Genomic DNA, 22,593 nt, shown 5'->3' with positions numbered 1-22,593 from the left:
GAAGGGCGGGACAATTGTGAGACTCGTTTTCTCCATGTCACGACATGTTCAGTGCGAAATCTTGGGTGCGTTCGGAAATGACAACTAGACGTCTCTGCACTACTTTGAGGCAGTGTATGTTCTGCGAGACAAAGCGCCGCTCCCGTTGATTTTCAAACTCCTCCGATTTCAGCAGCTCGTATTTGAACTGGTTCCGTCAGTACAACCTGGCAACATGGACACCGTGTTCCCAGTCAAGGTGCTAAGAGCACTCACACACTGAATGAGCGAACGTTGAAATGGAGCAGTGCGCGTTCAGAGTTCATTTCCGAACCATCTCCTGTATTTTTTTTAATTTTTTTTTCGGAGAGGGGGCGGGGCTTACTTGAAAACGGATGTGGGGGTAGGACAATTACCACATTGGTGTAACCGAAATGATACGTGCCCGTGTTATGGCTATCTTTTGACATTGTGTTTAGCCGTCCCCTTTAGCAGGTTGCAGCGGGTCTACGCGCCGAATCGATGATGAATATCAGTAGAATACACATTCTCTCCAACTATTTTCACATCGGAAAGCAGCTGCTGCATCGTACAAGGCCAAAATATGTCTGGTGGATTTCTCAGCGCAGATCAATTAAAGTGTGTTCAAGAAATCTCGCCTATGCCAAAGACTTGTTCCTCGGTCAAGTTAACGAGGTAATAGCAACAATATCGGCACATACGAAAGTCTATTCAAATGATGTCGTTTGAAAGAATGCAAACGTTTAAATTGACCTCTATAATTATTTCCGCAAAATGCATTCACATGTCGCTCATAACCGAGATAAACAACTTAATCTTCTTGACAACTTCTTAAATACTTAATGGAGGGATGTGCCAAAATGTTTCAATAATAATTCATCACATATTTTCTAATAGCATATTAAAGTGCTTTTAAATAGCTTTCAAATGAGGGACATATAATTGTTCTATGACAAATAATAAGGAAATAATTGAATTTTTAATTTTTGAAATATGAGGGGATTTTCTGCCTGTAATTACATTTAAATTACAGTTAAGACAATGAAAACCTGTGACCGAGTTCTTTATTACAGTTTAAACTATCATAACTTTCTTAATTTTTGGCAGATCTTAACGAATAAGGTACCATTGGAAAGCTTTTGAAATCCTAAACAAGAACACAAGAAAAGATTCCAAATATAAATGAGCAAATATCAACCATCGAATGCAGGCAGATGTTCGTCAGAAATCCAAAATGGCTGTGACTGAATACTCGCAAAGAAAATCGCGAGCTCTCGAAATATAGATGCTAATGCTTCTTTTTGCTTGAAACTTGGCAATTATGGAGAAAAAGATATATTCTACCACTTGTATGAGTTATACAAATACAACTTTCTTTGTCACCTTTATAAACTGTAGTGTTAGCAAAAAGAGTCAACTTCAATCCATTTTTTCCCCCATTTCTCGTTGTTGTATTGAGAAATTTCAAGAAGCAGCATTGAGGGAAACGTGTGTAATACGTCATCATAAGCTGCATAGCTTGGAAAATCCCACCCAAAACCATGACGTACTTCACAAAAATGCAATGATATACCACTGCGAGTACAGAGTGCGCTCGCTTCACTGGACAGAAACAATGGTGGTGGAATCAAAGTCAAAGTCAAAGTCAGCTTTATTGTCAAATATGCGAATATGCATGACAAACGGCACAGATGAAATTACTGTCCTCTCGAACCCAGCATGCAAGGTACTTATAATTACTTAACAAACATAAACATGAAAACGCCAATTTGCCGGGAGAGGGGAGCCGCTGCGTGTTCACGCGCCGCCATCTTGGGGAAAAAAATGTGAAAAAATAACAAATAATATAAATAATACAAATAATATAGCGAACCGTAGCGTACCTACTTGGTGAAACTGTATTGAGAAGTCACTCTGTTTGTCTCATTCAGGCTGAAGTATTTCCCTTTCCAGAAATTGGAAAAGAAGAATTGGAGGAGATCAACCAGCTTGTGACTCCTGTAGAAAAATTCTTCAATGAGGAAGGTGAGGGGAAAGTCATTTGAGCACAACGCTTATATGCTTATACACATCGAGGGAACAACACCACACGAGGCGGGAGACAAGGTCTGTCTGTCTATCCGTTGACAAACAAACCGGTTTTCCTTCAGTGATGAAAACAGACAACAACCACACACAGTATCATCATTGTACTAAAACGCAAAGACTTTCATCACTTTGCTGCTGTGAAATGTAAATTTCTCCACTGTGAGACTAATAAAGGCAAATCCAATCCAATTCATCAAAACCGAAAATGAAACGTATACAAACCGGTTCGTTTGTCAATTAGCATACTTAGCACGGCAGCCAATCAGAAGCCTGATTCGTGCTTCCGGACGGATCAGGAGCGTTACAAGGTCGTGCGTTTGCGTCTCATTTTCCAAAGTAGATGCACAGAACCTCAGCCCCAGAAGAAAGAGTCAAAAGAAGCATTGATGACGCTACAAAACGTCAACGGACATTATACCGTGACTGTATAGTGTCCTTGAGAGTTTTGAAAGGCGCTTAGAAATGAAATGTATTATTATTATTATTATTATTATTATGATTAAAAGCATGGTGGAAAGAGGAGTTGACGTGGCTTGTAGCAGACGACGCAACGCAAACATTGCATTGTGGAGAATGACGACGAGTGTATGGATAAACGATCAACTGGAGCAAAATCATCTGCAAGGATATTTACGATACATTTAGCAAGGGAGCATTTGTGCTAGCTACATCCTGAATTTCCATCAAAAATCCTTAATAATTTGCTATCATGGTATTTTTTTGCGATTAGTCCTCTCATTGTGTTTCAAGTTGTGAAAAATTGGGCAGGCAACTTTATAGCTGGGCAGGCAACTTTCCAGAGTTGTCTGCCCTGGTGTCCGCTAACTTTTTCTCAGGAGTTTCAGACACTGGCTGTACATAATACATATGCATCAGTTTTTATCATCGATTGTCATGTATGCAACTTTCAAACTTAATTCTTCATACCTTTGTCTTCTTTCATTGTAGTTGACTCAACAAAGATTGACCAAGAAGCCCGAATCCCCACAGAAACCCTGAATGGCTTGAAAGAACTTGGACTCTTTGGAATTCAAATTCCCGAGCAATACGGTAAGATGGACTTCTTGAGTTGATCAAATACAGCTAACATCCGACTTACCACCGTGTTCCGTTCCGACCAATACGGTCGTAAGTCGAAACGGTCCATTTTTAAACGTCAATTTCTTTGTTGTGGAATTCTGAGTTAAAAGTCGGAATTCTGAGTTAAATGTCGAAATTCAGAGTTAAATGTCGGAATTCTGAGTTAAAAGTCGGAATTCTAAATTAAAAGTCGGAATTCTGAGTTAAAAGTCGGAATTCTGAGTTAAAAGTCGGTATTCTGAGTTAATCGATGAAAAGTTTTCTTCAGCCGTCATCTGGACTTCTTTCAAGGTGTCAGACGTTTCGTTTCTTATCCAAGAGGCTTCTTCAGCAAACTAAATTCTTACTGGTCGCATCGGCCCTATATATATATACAGTAAAGTCTCGTTATATGGATATCGGTTATATCGATAGTACTGCTTATTACGATACTATTTCTTTGAACGCAAGGAGAAAATTTACATGCCACAGGATCGGATATATCGATAGTCCGGTTATATCGATATTTTTTACGACTCCCCAGAATATCGATATAACAAGACTTTACTATATATAGTAAAGTCTCGTTATATCGATATCGGATATATCGATAGTCCCGGTTATATCGATATTTTTTCGGACTCCCTTGAATATCGATATAACGAGACTTTACTGTATATATATATATATATATATATATATATATATATATATATATATATATATATATATATATATATATATAGTAAAGTCTCATATCGATATTCAAGGGAGTCCGAAAAATATCGATATAAGCGGGACTATCGATATATCCGATCCTGCGCCGAACTGCATTAAACAAAAGCCGCCAAAAGAGGGCAGCCAAGCGCCATATAAGAAACGGAGCTGGCCATTAGCTCCCTTTTTTTTTGGGTGAGAGATGTTCCCCCAATGTTGCCTCAAAATGGCACATATAATTCTTTAACGATTGTAAACATGTATGCTTTAATCTTCAGAACTACAGTGTATTTGAAACATATTCATAACTGGATGTGTAACAAGAAAGCATATTATCCGAATCTGAAGCCATTGTTTGGATTCACAAGCAATGCAAGACGTCTTGGCGTGAAGTCATTTTTATTGGTGTTTTGTATTTGAATAAAAAGTGACAACTGTTGTCCTTTAGTACACAGTATGGAATGTATGGTAATTTTCAAAATCATCACGCTTCAGCAGACAAAACAAGAAACATTGTTGCAAAAAACGATTGCATTCATATACATTACAGTGGGCATGTACATAACACAACAGGGAAACTGCAACACTTACATCTTACTGTATTATGTATACCATTTAAAAAAGTCATCAATCTTCTTCTGCTTCCCATTTTTACCTTTTAACACAAACACTTCAATCTCGTCTGCTACACACGAGCTAGCGTCTGAAAATGAAAATGGCTCTGCTACACGGGTGCTGGGCACGTAACCAAGACTGTATAGTGTCCTTGAGAGTTTTGAAAGGCGCTTAGAAATGAAATGTATTATTATTATTATTATGATTAAAAGCATGGTGGAAAGAGGAGTTGACGTGGCTTGTAGCAGACGACGCAACGCAAACATTGCATTGTGGAGAATGACGACGAGTGTATGGATAAACGATCAACTGGAGCAAAATCATCTGCAAGGATATTTACGATACATTTAGCAAGGGAGCATTTGTGCTAGCTACATCCTGAATTTCCATCAAAAATCCTTAATAATTTGCTATCATGGTATTTTTTTGTGATTAGTCCTCTCATTGTGTTTCAAGTTGTGAAAAATCGGGCAGGCTTTATAGCCGGGTAGGCAACTTTTCAGAGTTGTCTGCCCTGGTGTCCGCTAACTTTTTCTCAGGAGTTTCAGACACTGGCTGTACATAATACATATGCATCAGTTTTTATCATCGATTGTCATGTATGCAACTTTCAAACTTAATTCTTCATACCTTTGTCTTCTTTCATTGTAGTTGACTCAACAAAGATTGACCAAGAAGCCCGAATCCCCACAGAAACCTTGAATGGCTTGAAAGAACTTGGACTCTTTGGAATTCAAATTCCCGAGCAATACGGTAAGATGGACTTCTTGAGTTGATCAAATACAGCTAACATCTGACTTACCACCGTGTTCCGTTCCGACCAATACGGTCGTAAGTCGAAACGGTCCATTTTTAAACGTCAATTTCTTTGTTGTGGAATTCTGAGTTAAAAGTCGGAATTCTGAGTTAAATGTCGAAATTCAGAGTTAAATGTCGTTAAAAGTCGGAATTCTGAGTTAAAAGTCTGAGTTAAATGAATTCTAAATTAAAAGTCGGAATTCTGAGTTAAAAGTCGGAATTCTGAGTTAAAAGTCGGTATTCTGAGTTAATCGATGAAAAGTTTTCTTCAGCCGTCATCTGGACTTCTTTCAAGGTGTCAGACGTTTCGTTTCTTATCCAAGAGGCTTCTTCAGCAAACTAAATTCTTACTGGTCGCATCGGCCCTATATATATATACAGTAAAGTCTCGTTATATGGATATCGGTTATATCGATAGTACTGCTTATTACGATACTATTTCTTTGAACGCAAGGAGAAAATTTACATGCCACAGGATCGGATATATCGATAGTCCGGTTATATCGATATTTTTTACGACTCCCCAGAATATCGATATAACAAGACTTTACTATATATAGTAAAGTCTCGTTATATCGATATCGGATATATCGATAGTCCCGGTTATATCGATATTTTTTCGGACTCCCTTGAATATCGATATAACGAGACTTTACTGTATATATATATATATATATATATATATAGTAAAGTCTCATATCGATATTCAAGGGAGTCCGAAAAATATCGATATAAGCGGGACTATCGATATATCCGATCCTGCGCCGAACTGCATTAAACAAAAGCCGCCAAAAGAGGGCAGCCAAGCGCCATATAAGAAACGGAGCTGGCCATTAGCTCCCTTTTTTTTTGGGTGAGAGATGTTCCCCCAATGTTGCCTCAAAATGGCACATATAATTCTTTAACGATTGTAAACATGTATGCTTTAATCTTCAGAACTACAGTGTATTTGAAACATATTCATAACTGGATGTGTAACAAGAAAGCATATTATCCGAATCTGAAGCCATTGTTTGGATTCACAAGCAATGCAAGACGTCTTGGCGTGAAGTCATTTTTATTGGTGTTTTGTATTTGAATAAAAAGTGACAACTGTTGTCCTTTAGTACACAGTATGGAATGTATGGTAATTTTCAAAATCATCACGCTTCAGCAGACAAAACAAGAAACATTGTTGCAAAAAACGATTGCATTCATATACATTACAGTGGGCATGTACATAACACAACAGGGAAACTGCAACACTTACATCTTACTGTATTATGTATACCATTTAAAAAAGTCATCAATCTTCTTCTGCTTCCCATTTTTACCTTTTAACACAAACACTTCAATCTCGTCTGCTACACACGAGCTAGCGTCTGAAAATGAAAATGGCTCTGCTACACGGGTGCTGGGCACGTAACCAAGTCACCTGGCCAAGTCGACCAATGGCGCGACTGATGGCGTGACACGTAACCAAGACACGTGACCAAGTTGACCAATGGCGCGACCGATGGCGTGTCACGTGACAAAGTCACACGGCCAAGTCGACCAATAGCGCGACCGATGGCGGCTCATGTGACCAAGTCGACCAATGGCGCGACCGATGGCGGCTCACGTAACAAGACACGTGACCAAGTTGACCAATGGCGCGACGGATATATCGATATAAACAACAAAAATGGCCGGCGGGGGATGAAAAGGAGCACCGTAATAACCGGATTATCGTAATAACCGGGTATCGTACTAAACGGTACTAATTATACATAAAAAGACTAGAAATGTGCAAGGGAAATGAAAATAGTATCGTAATAAGCGGTACTATCGATATAACCGATATCGATATAACGAGACTTTACTGTGTGTGTGTGTGTGTGTGTGTATATATATATATATATATATATATATATATATATATATATATATATATATATATACAGTAAAGTCTCGTTATATCGATATTCAAGGGAGTCCGAAAAAATATCGATATAACCGGGACTATCGATATATCCGACCCTGTTTGCATGTAATTTTCTCCGTGTGTGCATAGAAATAGTATCGATATAACCGGGACTATCGATATATCCGATATCGATATAACGAGACTTTACTGTATATATATATATATATATATATATATATATATATATATATATATATATAGACTAATAGACAGCTAATTCGTTAGCTAAGTAACTCTAATAGATAGCTAAGAAATAGCTATCTAAACCTTCACTCAACCCGGAAGTAACTCAGATAAAGCTAGCTAGCTAATGGACAGTAGGGATATACAGTAAAGTCTCGTTATATCGATATTCAAGGGAGTCTGAAAAAATATCGATATAACCGGGACTATCGATATATCCGACCCTGTTTGCATGTAATTTTCTCCGTGCGTGCATAGAAATAGTATTGATATAACCGGGACTATCGATATATCCGATATCGATATAACGAGACTTTACTGTATATATATATATATATATATATATATATATATATATATATATATATATATATATATATATATATATATATATATATATATATATATATCCCTATTGTCCAGACATAGCGGCGCCGGACACTGCTATGATATGTCCCTACTCTCAGGTTGGGGGGAGCAGAGGACCACTCCCTGCGGCCCCACCGATTGTTCCTACATTCCTGACTAACGACTGGGCTGATTGCCCCACTCCCTCCGGTATCACCTCACCAGCATTACGAAAGTTGCCTAACCTGTGTTTGTTGTTTTATGAGAATCGCTTCTTTTCCTCCCCTTTCAAACCATCTGTGTTCTTTCGCTAAGATTTTAACCTCATTGTCGTCAAATGAGCGGTTGCTAGCTTTTAGGTGCATATGTACTGCCGATTGAGGCCCTCGCTGAATAGATAGCGAACATATAGCCAGCTATATAGCTAATAGATAGCCAACAGATAGCCGGCCAAATAGCTAGCCAATATCTATCTAATAGATAGCCAGCCAGCTGTCATTTTTTGTGGGTGAGCAGCGGCAGCCAGACGCTGCCAGCGTTCACTCAACCCGAATTACTCAAATAAAAAGCTAGCGAGCTACTAGATAGGTAACAGATAGCCAGCCAAATAGCTAGCCAACATCTATCAAATAGATACCCAGCCAGCTGTCATTTTTTGTGGGTGAGCAGCGGCAGCCAGACGCTGCCAGCGTTCACTCAACCCGAATTACTCAAATAAAAAGCTAGCGCGCTACTAGATAGGCAACAGATAACCAGCTAGCCAACTAAGTAGCTAATAGAGGGCTAATAGACAGCCAGCTAACAAGCTAGCCAGCTGGATAGCTAATAGATAGCCGGCCAGCAAGCTAGCTAGCTAATACATAGCTAATAGACAGTCAGCTAACAAGCTAGCCAGCTAATAGATAGCCAGCCAGCCTTTACCCATCTTGTGACATGGTACAGACCAGTGAAACCACGAACTGGATCATTTTTCATTATGCCTCATAATTTTAGACCTAAAAAGGTCCTGAGAATGTAATTAAATTTTGCATTTCCAGGAGGCCTTGGCTTGTCCAATACCATGTACGCACGCTTAGCAGAAATTATCTCATTGGACGGCTCCATTGCAGTCACGCTGGCTGCGCATCAAGCAATTGGATTGAAGGTAAGACGGACATCTTGTCATATTGTCATGGATGAAGAATCACAATGGCAAAACATATCACAATAATAATACATTTCATTTGTAAGCGCCTTTCAAAACTCTCAAGGTCACTTTACAGTCACTGGATAAGTTTTTCTGTGGGATAGCAGCGGCAGCCAGACGGGCCAGCGTTCACTCAACCTGGAAGTAACTCGGCTAGAAAGCTTACTAGCTAATAGACAGCTAATTCGATAGCTAAGTAACTCGGCTAGAAAGCTTACTAGCTGATAGACCGCTAATTCCATAGCTAAGTACCTCGGCTAGAAAGCTAGCTAGCTAATAGATAGCTAACAGATAGCTAGCTAGGCCTCCACTCAACCCGGAAGTAACTCAGCTAGAAAGCTATCTAGCTAATAGACAGCTAATACATAGCTAAGTAACTCGGCTAGAAAGCTAGCTAGCTAATAGATAGCTAACAGATAGCTAGCTAGGCCTCCACTCAACCTGGAAGTAACTCAGATAGAAAGCTATCTAGCTAATAGACAGCTAATTCGTTAGCTACGTAACTCAGCTAGAAAGCTAGCTAGCTAATAGATAGCTAACAGATAGCTATCTAGGCCTTCACTCAACCCGGAAGTAACTCAGATAAAGCTAGCTAGCTAATAGACAACTAATTCGATCGCTAAGTAACTCGGCTAGGAAGCTAGCTCGCTAATCGATAGCTAACAGATAGCTAGCTAGGCCTTCACTCAACCCGCAAGTAACTCAGATAGAAAGCTAGCTAGCTAATAGATAGCTAAGTACCTCGGATAGAAAGCTATCTAGCTAATCAATAGCTAACAGATAGCTAAGTAACTCGGCTAGAAAGCTAGCTAGCTAATAGATAGCTAACAGATAGCTATCTGGGCCTTCACTCAACCTTTAGTGATGTAATGTTGGGAAAGGTGCATGTCTGCTACTTGCGAAATGTAGAAAACAAACACAAAGCTGTAGCATTCATTGCCGTAAAGATATTGTCTGACATCTGCTGTCCCACGTAAATCCGCTTCAATTCCAAGTTGCGACAGATCCACAACTGCTTCGGCGCTCTGCGCTGACCATCCTTCTATCTTTTAGGGGATCCTTATTGCGGGCAACGAATCCCAGAAGAACAAGTATCTGCCCAAATTAGCCTCAGGGGAACACGTCGCAGCTTTTTGTTTGACGGAGCCTGGAAGGTAAAATGCTTTGAAACCTCCTTTCTCAACCGTGTCTGTCTGTCTGTCTGTCTGTCTGTCTGTCTGTCTGTCAGGCTATTCACAGCTCAGGTAGTCAAATTATTACTGGATTAAGAGACTTTCATCTGCCATTCCTGAATTTGTTCGGGTTTGATTGTTTCATGCTTGGGTGCCAATAAAGCGCTAATAATCATACATTTCATTTCTAAGCACCTTTTGAAACTCTCAAAGACACTTTACAGTCACAGGATATTTTCTCTGCAGGAGAGCTGCGGCAGCCAAACACGTGAGCGTTCACTCAACCCAGAAGTAACAAAGTAAAAAAAACTAAGTAACAAATAATATGTCAACACAAAGACACAGAGAGCTAATAGAGAGCAAATTGATAGCTAGCTAGACAATAGATAGACAGCTAGCTCGCTAGATAGCCAGATAGCCGTATAACCAATAGATAGCCAGCTAAATAGCGAGTGAGCCAGACAGATAACTAATAGATAGCAAATTGAGAGCCAGCTTGGTAGCTAGCTAGCCAATAGATAGCTAATAGATATACAGCTAGCCAGCCGTATAACTAATAGATACACAGCTAGATAGCTAGTGACACAGCCAGATAACTAATAGATAGCAAATTGATCGCCAGCTCGGTAGCTAACTAGCCAATAGATACCCCATAGATAGACAGCTAGCCAGGTAGCTAGCCAGCCGTATAACTAATAGATAGCCAGCTAGATAGCTAGTGAGACAGCCAGAGAACTAATAGATAGCAAATTGATCGCCAGCTCGGTAGCTAACTAGCCAATAGATACCCCATAGATAGACAGCTAGCCAGGTAGCTAGCCAGCCGTATAACTAATAGATAGCCAGCTAGATAGCTAGTGAGACAGCCAGAGAACTAATAGATAGCAAATTGAGAGCCAGCTCAGTAGCTAGCTAGCCAATAGATACCCCATAGATAGACAGCTAGCTAGCCAGCCAGCCGTATAACTAATAGATAGCCGGCTAGATAGCTAGTGAGACAGCCAAATAGCTAATAGATAGCAAATTGATAGCCAGCTTGGTAGCTAACTGGCCAATGAATAGCTAATAGATAGACAGCTATCTATCTATCTATCTATCTAGCCAGATGGCCGTATAACCAATAGATAGCCAGTTAGCTAGATAGTGAGACAGCCAGATAGCTAATAGATAGCAAATTGATCGCCAGCTCGGTAGCTAACTAGCCAATAGACAGCCAGGTAGCTAATCGATAGCAAATTGATAGCCAGCTTGGTAGCTAGCTAGTTACCCAGCTAAATAGCCAGCCAAGTCGTAATCATTATAATTATAAAAACCATAATAATAATAATAATAATACAATAACAGTAATAACATAGAAATAAGAGCCTATGTAGGCCAATTTGTAGACTTTGGCACAGTCTGGCAGTCAATGAGTTAATAGTGTGAGACTGTTGTGTTTGTGATCATTGTTAGCATCCTGTCAAAAGGTGACTATTGAGGAGGTGTTTATTCCAGCCTCCCTCCACTGCGTTTTGCCACAGCCATGTTGAATGTGATGTTTTCAGTGGAAGTGACGCAGCCTCCATTCAGATGCGGGCAACATTGTCTCATGATGGAAAACAATACCTGCTCAATGGATCCAAGGTATATAAAAAAACAAAAACAAAACCTTATTCAGCAGCATATTGTCGATGTGTTGATTGTGTGATCGACACGGTTGTGTCCGTTGATTAGATTTGGATTTCAAACGGCGGAATGGCCGACATCATGACCGTGTTTGCGCGCACCGAGGTGCTTTCCGATGGCGTGAAGAAAGACAAGATTTCTGCTTTTATTGTGGAAAGAGCTTTTGGAGGCGTCGTGAGTGGAAAAGCAGAGGACAAACTTGGCATCAGGGGCTCCAATAGTAAGGAGGACTTTTTTTTCCTGCATTCATTGCATTCGAATTTGTCGTTGACTATTAATCATAATCATAATGATTAATTATTTTCCGTGATAATTTTTTTTCCCTAGCTTGTGAAGTGTCATTTGACAATGTTCCCGTGCCACTGGAAAATGTTCTTGGAGAAATCGGGGACGGATTCAAGGTCATGCTTTGCTTTGTCTTGTCAAAGGTCTTGTGGAGGTTGACCTTTTTTCTAATAATAATAATAATAATAATAATAATAATAATCATCATCATCAGAAAACCTTTATTCCTCCCACAATTGGGAAATTTGCAGTCCACAGCAACATTCAAAACTATTCAAAACTCCCAAGGTCACTTTACAGTCACAGGATAAGTCTTTCTTTGGGTGAGCAGCAGCAGCCACATGCGCCAGTGTTCACTCAACCCAAAAGTAACTCAAATAGATAGAAATCTAGCCATCCAGCTAATAGATAGTCAATAGATAGCTTATACTATAGCTAGCTAGATAGCCAGATGCACCATATAGCCAATAGATATCTAGCTACATACCTAGCCAGACAGCTACTGGATAGCTAGCTAGATAGCCAGCCAGACTGCTAACAGATAGCTAATAGTTAGCGAATAAATAGCAATAATAATAATCATAATAATTATACTAATCATCATCATAATCATTTCTAAGTGCCTTTCAAAACTCTCAAGGTCACTTTACAGTCACAGGAGAAGTCTTTCTGTGGGTGAGCAGCAGCAGCCACATGCGCCAGTGTTCACTCAACCCAAAAGTAACTCAAATAGATAGAAAGCTAGCCATCCAGCTAATAGATAGTCAATAGATAGCTTAAATTTCCCCATTGCGGGACGAATAAAGGTATTCTGATTCTGATACTGTAGCTAGCTATGATAGCCAGACAGCCTGCTAACAGATAGCTAATAGTTAGCTAATAAATAGCAACTATAATAATAATAATAATAATAATAATAATAATAATAATACATGTCATTTCATGCACCTTTCAAACCTCTTAAGGTCACTTTACAGTCACAGGATAAGAATAGCTAATAGATAGATAGCTAGCGAGCCAGCTACATAGCTCATAGAGAGCAAATTGCAAGCAAATAAAGTGCTCGCTAGGTAGCTCGCCAGATAGCCAGATAGCTAGGTAGCCAGCTTGATAGCTAAATAGCTGGATAGTTAGATAAGTAAAAGTCAGAATCAGAATCATTTTTATTGTTCTTACAATAGACTTTTTAGGCAACATCGGCTTAGTTCTGGCTATCTGTTGGCTATCTAGATGAATGGTTGTCTAACTATTTGCTATCTCAGAGAATCAGAATCGTCTTTATTGCCAAGTATGTCGAACACACAAGGAATTTGTTTCCGGTCGAACACGCTGCACTAGTATCATCAGCAAAAAAATTTTCAAAGAGGCACTATACAATTCCATTTGAGCTACTGTTCAAAGAGTTAATGGCTTGGCGGAAGAAGCTGTTTAAATGTCTGCTGGATTTGGTGCGCATGGATCGGTAGCGCCTGCCTGAGGGGAGTAGCTGGAAAAGAAGTGAAGAGAAAGAGAAAAGAGAATAAAAAGCAAAATAAAAAATCCACCATTCATTGCGGGTGCGACTGATACTCCGCTGCCGAAAATACGGTCATCACAAGTGACATTCAGTAGCTAGCTAGATAGCTAATCTGTTATGAATTGATTGGTTTGTTTGAACAGATCGCCATGAACATCCTCAACTCTGGAAGATTCAGCATGGGAAGTTCTTCAGCTGGAATGATCAAAAAACTGATTGGTATGATGGATAGACCTTGACTTAAGAGCTTCATTTTTTCCTGACAGTGCTCCTATCTCAAAAAAAAAAAAACATCTTTCCCAAGTGAAATCAATTCACCTCTTCACTGCCAGACGATGTGCAAAAAATGTGTCCACTCCAGTGCCAGGGTTTGTGTCATTTTCACTCCAATTCCAGGACCAACAGAATATTGACTGTTAAGATGACATCACCATTCAATGCAGCGTATGAAACCTTCGACTCTTCTTTCATAAGAAAAAAATAGTTAATTCCTTCGTTATACGGGTCTGGAGTTTTAAGAGCTTGAAATGGGGGCGGCTGTACAAAATAATAATAATAATAATAATCATTTCATTTATAAGCGCCTTTCAAAACTCTCAAGGTCACTTTACAGTCACAGGATCAGTTTTCTGCAGGTGAGCAGCGGCAACCACATGCAACAGCGTTCACTCAACCCAGAAGTCACTCAAATAGATAGAAAGCTAGCTAGCTAACATATATCTAATAGACAGCAAATAAATAGCAAATGGATAGCTAGCTAGATAGCCAGATAGCTAACTAGCAAGATAGCCATATAATGCTAATAAATACCCAGCTACATAACCAGCTAGCTAGCCAGATAGCTAAGAGATATATACAATACAATCCATCCATATTGGTTGATATAGCGCTTTAACAACAGCTGAAGCGTGAACAAAGCGACTCTCTTTTTTTTTTTTCATAAAATTCAATTTATAATAATTTAATTCCTAAATGATACAGGTCTGGAGTTATCTGAGCTTGAAATGAGGGTGGCCATCCAAAATACAATGCAATACATATTGGTTGATATAACAACAGCTGAAGCTTGAACAAAGCGCTAACATGGAACAAAGGGAAATGCTGCCCCTTGTGGAAGGGAAAAAACACTGCCAGAGGTCTGATCAGCGCTTTATCAGAACCCAAGCATGAAACAACAAAACCTGAACAAATTAGGGAATGGCGCGCTACATCCTATTTTCAATTCAGCTCGCTACCTAACTATCTATTAGCTGTCCAGCTGGCTGGCTAGCTAGCTATCATTTAGCTATCTAGCTATTTAGCTGGCTAGATAGCTATCTTTTAGCCACTGTATCCTGTGACTGTAAAGTGATCTTGAGAGTTTTGAAAGGCACTTAGAAATTAAATGGATTATTATTATTATTATGATGATGATGATTATTATTATTATTAATTACCAAATCAATTGAATTAGTTAAGATAAAACTGGCTAAAATGTCCAAAACAACATCAAGCTCATCCTTGTCGTCGTCTTTTTTTTTTTTTTTTTTTTTTTTTGAGGGCTTGTTCGCTATCTTGTGAAGTTTGTTTCCTGCTCTTATTTCAAGTTTTAAAACTCAAGGTGGAAAAAAAGTCCTGCTGATATCTTTTTAAAAAGTCCAAAGCTGGAAGTCGAGGGACCACTGTCTTTGCTGAAGGCATCAATAAAGTTTTGCAGAACTGACCATGAATCTTGTCTTTCTTTCCCTGTAGAATTGACCTCTGAATATGCTGCCAGCAGGAAGCAGTTTAACAAACGCTTGAGTGAATTTGGGATGATCCAGGTAGAGCCTCCAACACCAAAAGCAGGTCAGTGCTCATTGCTCAACTCGATGGATTTGCTTTGTGAAACCAGGAGAAATTTGCAGTCATGGCCCTGAATGCCTTTGTGATGGAGAGCATGGCGTACCTCACGTCAGGAATGATGGACAGACCTGGCCTGCCAGATTGTTCTTTAGAGGCGGCGGTGGTCAAGGTAACGCATCCTTTGCCTTGAGAAAGCCGTGGGCCAAATCAAGCGATTACCGTATTTCTTCAAGTATAATGCGCATGCGTGTATAATGTGCAGCCCTAATTTTCTATTAAAAATCAGGATAATATTTTGCTTCACTTTTTCTCGGCTCGGACCAGGCGTCCATGATCAAAAAAAGCATTGATTGACAATGTAAACTCTGGCTATTGGTCATTGTGCAAAAGAGCAATGCTTAAAGGACAACCGACACCATTTTTTTTTTGTTTCCTAACTAACATCAGAAAAACGTTTGATTGCATCTAAAATAGCCAAAACACGCAGGCTGATATTTTGAGTCAAATGCAAAACACCAATCACAATGACTTCAAGTGTCCCAAAACTGCCACAAAATGTGCTTGAAACTGGGGAAATCCAGAAAGTCCCGCCCCTTTGTTCGTGACATCACGCCACTCCTTCACAAACTGCCTTGCTCCAGAATCATAACAATGCTCTTCAGTGAGTTCAGATTCAGAAAAAGATAATTTATTGTTACCCACCCAGTTATGAATAGGATTGAAATAGTTCTGAAGAGGAAAGCATCAATGTTTGCAATCGATTCAAGGAGTCCTTCCATATCAATTCAAGCCGTCTGGACTCCGATGTAGTGCCCAGAAAATGCGTTTATACGTTGGAAATGGGATGATTGGTCCGCTTGGAATTGGTGTCAACTTCCACCTTCTTTATGCGTGTTACCGCAATTGGCTGCGACATACACCGATTCACCATGGCGTTATTGATGTCGTTTTCCTTCTATTTTCGCCATCAACACGATGTTTTCAGACGAAAAAAAGTACCCAAAATGCATTGTGTGTCGCTTTGTCGGTCAGGGGCGTTCCCTCCATGACGTCACTTAGGACATCGTCATCAACTGGAAAACGAGACTTCCTGAATAAATATAGCTAATATAGAATCCAAATATAGCTACATGCAGTGTTTGAAATAACGGCTACCCGGTGGCCCGGGGCGTACAACTTTTACGTCGGGCGTACAACTTTCAAAACATTTCAGCCCGGGTGGCTGACAACTTAAGAAAATTAAATACAGTAACTCATTCACTGACATTCACAAATTGATAATAATAATAATAAGTGCCTTTCAAAACTCTCAAGGTCACTTTACAGTCACAGGATCAGTTTTTCCGTGGGTGAGCAGCAGCAGCCACACGCGCCAGCGTTCACTCAACCCGGACGTAACTCAAATAGATAGAAAGCTAGTTAGCTTGCTAATAGATGTCTAGCTAGATAGCTCGCCAGGTAGATAGCTAACTAGATAGATAGCCAGCCAGTCAGCTAGATAGCAAATAGCTCGTTAGCTTGATGAGTTAACATGGCTCACTATTCTTCAAGTCTTTTTTTCTTTGTCATGAAAAAGGGCAAATGTTTCTCCTGATGTCTTCTGCCTTGAAGGTGTTCAGCTCAGAGGGAGGCTGGATTTGCGTGAGCGAGGCTCTTCAGGTTCTCGGAGGTCTGGGTTACACCAAAAACTACCCATATGAGCGTTACGTCAGGGACTGTCGGATCCTTCCCATCTTTGAGGTAAACTCATTATTTTGATGTCTCACACCACCTTAATAATAATAAATACCTTTGATTTATAAGCGCCTTTCAAAACTCTCAAGTACACTTTCCAGTCACAGGATATTTTTTTTCTGCAAGTGAGCAGAGGCAGCCACACGTGCCAGCGTTCACTCAACCCGGAAGTCACTCGAGCTATCTAGTTAATAGATAGCTAGCCAGCTAGATAGCTAATAGCTAGCTAAATAATAATAATAATACATTTCATTTTTAAGCTATCTAGCTAAATAGCCAGCGTTTCTTACATATGTAGCGTGCGTTTGTTACATATGTACAGCACGCACAATACACTTTTCTTCGGTCTTTCAGGAAGGAATAATCATCATCATCATAATACATTGTATTTATAAGCGAATAGGTGTAGGAAATGGCATTATCTAGTCTGAATGTAACAGACATATTTTTTTTCCGCCTACTATAAATGTGTAAAGTTGATCTAAATGTATTGAACCCACGACCTGCGCACCGTGATGTCGCATTGCAAAACCACTGAACCCACCGTGTCAAATTCACTGTGCAATTTTTGTTTTTTTCCCCATAGCAACTTCAAATAGTGAAATGTGAAATTATAGTATTTTTTGTTCTGTTTGTTTTCAGGGTACCAATGAAATTCTGAGAATGTACATCGCGCTGACCGGAATGCAATACGCTGGCAAAATCCTCACAAGTAAAGTCAAGTCAGTGCACAAGTGACATCATTGATTATGGATCGCTACTTTTTTGTTCAAACCATGATTTTCAATCTGCTGTTAATAATAATAATAACAATAACAATACATGTTATTTTAAGCGCTTTCCAAAGCTCTCGAGGACACTTTGCAGTCACAGACAAGCATCGGTACACCTCCCTACGTCTTTTTGTTGTGCTTCCAGAGAGATGAAGAAAGGAAATCTGGCTCTGGCTTTGGGGATGGTTGTGAAAAAGTTGCGGAACTCCTTTGGAAGTTTCCCCGAGTCGTCCCTCACTGGGAAGAAGGAAGTCGTTCATCCCAGTTTAGCTGTAGGAGCTTTTATTTTTTTGTCATTCACACTCCATTGGAGGCGCCGTTGTTTCTTTGTCACTTTTTGCTCTTTCTTCTTACAGGAAAGCGCACAGAAATTTGAACAGAATGTTCATCTTTTTGGATCGACCGTGGAGAGCCTCTTGTACAGATATGGAAAGGTGACGTTGAATAATCGTCATCCTGATCATAATAATAATAATCCATTTCATTTTTAAGTGCCTTTCAAAACTCTCAAGGTCACTTTATAGAAAGTTAGCTAGCTAGATAATTGATAACTAATAGATAGCTAGCTAGCTAGTTGGATAGCTAATAGATAGGAAATTGATAGCTAGCTAGATAGCCAGATAAGAAATAATAATAATCATCATCGTCATCAATTTCATTTCTAAGCGTCTTTCAAAACTCAAGGTCACTTTACAGTCACAGGATCAGTTTTTCTGTAGGTGAGCAGCGGCAGCCACGCGCACCAGCGTTCACTGAACCCCGAATAATTCAAATAGATAGAAAGTTAGCTAGTTAAGAGATAACTAATAGATAGCTAGCTAGTTAGATAGCTAGCTCGGTAGCCGGCCAGATGATGTGCCAAAATGTGTCCAGTCCAGTGCCAGGGTTTGTGTCATTTTCACTGCAATTGCAGAACCCACCGGATATTGAGTTTCGGGATGACATCAACATTCAATGGAGCGTTAGAAAGTTTGGACTCTCATTCGAAAAAAAAGAGTTAATTCCTAAATCTGGAGTTATCTGAGCTTGAAATGGGGGGCGGCTGTACAAAATACAATCCATATGTTGATTTCTATGGCGCTTTAACAACAGCTGAAGCTGGAATTGTATTTCTTCCTTTTCCTCAAAAGCTTGTGAGGATAAAGTGGTTGGTTGTTAAGATGAATGGATGAACGAACGAACGAACGAAGGAACGAACGAAGCTCCCAAACTGCTCTGATCCTTTTTCTTCTGCTCTCAGACAATAGTGGATGAACAACTGGTCCTGAAGAAAGTGGCCGATGTGCTGATCAACCTGTACGCCATGACGGCTGTCCTGTCTCGAAGTAGCCGTTCCATCAGACTGGGCCTTCGGAATCATGACCATGAAGTAGGTGGACACTTGGACACTTGGACCGCGACAACCAAAGCACACTTTGAAAAAGAAGAACCACCATTGCTCCGATTTGTGCAAAAACAAGACGGATGTGTCAGCGGTCGGCCGATGCTGATGATAGCGCTTGTTGGGATCAATGAAGGATCTCTTTCTGGTTCCGGGCTTGAGCGAGTTTTGCGATGAAACGTCCGCGGGGACCAAAGCGGTGAACCACAAAGACTTGATTCTCGTCGACGGCAGACAGACGTGCCCGCTCAAAGTGGAAAAGCCAAAAGAGATGGAGCTGCCCCTTTCTCCTGCTTTTATACATACAGCGCTGATGACGTCATTTCGACCGGGCCTATCAGCCACGAGGAGGGTGTCACATGGGTTCAGACTGAAAATAAAGATGTTTAATAACGGTACACACCCTGCAGATACGCAAAGTTAGCAAATAAACTACATACATCAAACTAGAAATGAAGTAGCATAGGATGTCTACCCATGTGTGTGTATATATATACAGTAAAGTCTCGTTATATCGATATTCAAGGGAGTCCGACAAAATATCGATATAACCGGGACTATCGATATATCCGACCCTGTTTGCATGTAATTTTCTCCGTGCGTGCATAGAAATAGTATCGATATAACCGGGACTATCGATATATCCGATATCGATATAACCAGACTTTACTGTATATATATATATACACATAAATGTTCTATCAGCAGTAGCTCCCAAACGCCTGCTGCTCCCAATAACCTCAAATCAACGCTTTTGTCGGATGCCATGAAGAAATCCATTTGGTAGTGAATGAGCAAAGAACCCAAAACCAGATCACCGTGGCATCACAATTGATTGTAGATATGATCCACGTTGCTCTTTTCACAACCAACTCTCTATCATGATGCAATTGCAAAAGAGAAATAAAACAGAAGATATGCGTCAGGTGGCCCAAACGCACATGAAAATTGGACACCAGAGAAATCCTGATCGGGAGTGTTTGAGTGATGATTCTCGGGCTCATTTTTTCAATTGACAAATTTACTCATCACAATTTCTGCGTTGTCAAAATGTCAACGGACTGAAAGACAAACATTTCATTGGCATGAAGAGGCATTTCATTGTAAAGTGTGTGTGTGTGTGTGTTTGACATTTTGTCTGTTGTCAGGTGCTGCTTGCAAACACCTTCTGCAGTGACGCTTACTTCAAGAACAATTACTGGATGACGCAGCTGCAAAAAAGTATGTCAGCACAGAAAATGTTCACGTTGTCGGGGGCTTGTATCACATTGTGATGGAAAATATATTCATATTTTTCACCTATGATTTGCCAGTGAGCTGAATAGAAAGAGAGCTAGCTCGCTTGCTAGCTGCCAGCTTGATAGATGAGCATGGCACTTGACATGCTTGATTTGCTTTCGCGGGCCGAATAAAATGAGCTGGCGGGCCAGCTTTTGCCCCCGGGCCTTGACTTTGACACCTGTGATTTGCCAGCTTGCAGAGTGGAAAGAGAGCTAGCTCGCTTGCTTGCTAGCTAGCTTGATCGATAAGCATGGCACTTGCCATACTTGATTTTGACAGTCTAATACACGTCGACTATTGCATGTAAATACGTAGATGAATGTGATTTTGAACACGATGTTGTCATTCATTTGAATTGACAGACTCTGCCGAGAACAATGATGCCAGCATTAAGAAGATCGCCAAGGACGTGTTGGACAACAGGGCGTACATCTGCGCTCATCCTCTTGACAGCACCTACTGAGCTTTGCTCGCTCGCTCGCTCCAAAACTATTTGAGAATGTTTCCATCACTGGGCCATCTTTTTCGAGTGGGAAAGATAGACGGCCTTCAATGGTTCTTTTATTTGTCAAAGAACCAACGCCATCTTTCAAAGCTTGTACAGTTCAAGCGACATTGCTCATTCGTTGTTGTTCTTTCAAAAATAAAACTAAGCTCACCAGAGCCACCAGTAAAGGAGATGGCACTTGAGGATTCAGGTTGATTGAACGCATGAGTGATGTGTCGTTCGTGAACGAGGCGGTTAATAAAGCCGCATCCTAACAAGGAGCCGAAACGGGAGCCAACTTTTTTTTGTCCTCTATTCCCCGCTCCCGGACTTCGGTTAAAGCCGCACGTGATTGGTTGATATCCGTGGTAGAGGAGGGAGGGGAGAATTACAGACACACGCAGCAGTGATGAGGGTTAGGCTAGACAGGTAGGCAAAAGTTGTCACATTATGCTGTTATTATTATATTTTTTACTAGTTGGTATGATAGCATTATTAATATGAAAAGCAAATCAGTGACAGCTGATCATCAGACCAGAGTAACCACAGGGAAAGTGAAAGGTCATATAAATAAAACGCATTTGATATACAGTGTATTTTTTTTTACACGAGTCATTCATTGCTCACATAATTTTACATGATTAACTTAATCGATGAGAAGGTTTCTTCAGCCGTCATCTGTACAAATTTGAAGGTTTCGGACGTTTCGCCTCCTATCCATGAGGCTTCGTCAGCGAACTAAAGTCTGACTGGTCGTATCGGCCCCATTTATATATCCCTAGGATTTGCAGAGTCGCCAGGCGAATTGGACGATGTCGGCCATCAGGGTGCGGCTGGTTTCACGGTGGGGTCGGGGCGCCCACGGGTGGTGGCGGCCCATCGGGAGCTCGGCTCGAGGGGTCTTGCTGTGAAGATGCCGGGTTCACAGGCGGCTGGGAAATCTGGGTGTTTCCATTTGGAGAGTTGATTTGGCTGAGGAGGAGGGAAAAAAATGCTCCTGGCTGGCTCGCCAATAAAGAGTTTGATGTTTCTCTTTATTTGTAAGTAGGTTCGTTGACAGATCTCCCAGGCAGGTGACGCGCAGAGCTTGATCGTGGCGTGGAGTTGAGCAAGTCGTGCCGTGATATCCATCCGACGCCCGGCGTGAGTCTGAGATGATTCTACCCCGTGGTTCGCGCCGACCCCACCGTGAAACCAGCCGCACCCTGATGGCCGACATCGTCCAATTCGCCTGGCGACTCTGCAACTAGCTGCATCGTATATGTCCACGATCGCACATCGTCGGACATCGCTTATGTCCACGATCGGACATCATATATGTCCACGATATATAAATGGGGCCGATACGACCAGTCAGACTTTAGTTCGCTGACGAAGCCTCTTGGATAGGAGGCGAAACGTCCGAAACCTTCACTTTTGTACAGATGACGGCTGAAGAAACCTCATCGATGGACCACTCCTGTACGACTGAGAGCTTACACAGACGGATGATTAACTTAAGCAACAACAAAAACTTAGGAGCCATTTGGAAGCCAA

At 40.6% G+C, this 22,593-nt stretch overlaps 1 protein-coding gene across 2 annotated transcripts; it reads left to right on the top strand.

Annotated features, from left to right (window-relative positions):
* Positions 1-384: 384 nt before the first annotated feature.
* Positions 385-21,248, top strand: acad9 (acyl-CoA dehydrogenase family, member 9). 2 transcript variants are annotated; one of them, XM_089010614.1, is made up of 18 exons: positions 385-675; positions 1,932-2,025; positions 5,131-5,232; positions 8,791-8,897; positions 9,993-10,093; positions 11,656-11,734; positions 11,825-11,996; positions 12,104-12,177; positions 13,721-13,796; positions 15,309-15,379; positions 15,451-15,570; positions 17,013-17,141; positions 17,778-17,857; positions 18,054-18,180; positions 18,265-18,342; positions 19,149-19,277; positions 20,438-20,510; positions 20,933-21,248. In XM_089010614.1, exons 1-18 carry the CDS (start codon positions 502-504, stop codon positions 21,031-21,033), a joined length of 1,887 nt encoding a protein of 628 aa, XP_088866740.1. In that variant the 5' UTR covers positions 385-501; the 3' UTR covers positions 21,034-21,248. The 2 variants fall into 2 exon arrangements, with proteins under 2 accessions (XP_088866740.1, XP_088866739.1); XM_089010613.1 differs by lacking the exon at positions 5,131-5,232 and adding an exon at positions 3,037-3,138.
* Positions 21,249-22,593: the final 1,345 nt, after the last annotated feature.

Source organism: Hippocampus bargibanti, linkage group LG12 (assembly GCF_051943395.1).
Source record: "Hippocampus bargibanti isolate YZ-2025 linkage group LG12, ASM5194339v1, whole genome shotgun sequence".
NCBI classification, from domain to species: domain Eukaryota; kingdom Metazoa; phylum Chordata; class Actinopteri; order Syngnathiformes; family Syngnathidae; genus Hippocampus; species Hippocampus bargibanti.
This window is presented reverse-complemented; position numbering and strand designations above follow the sequence as displayed.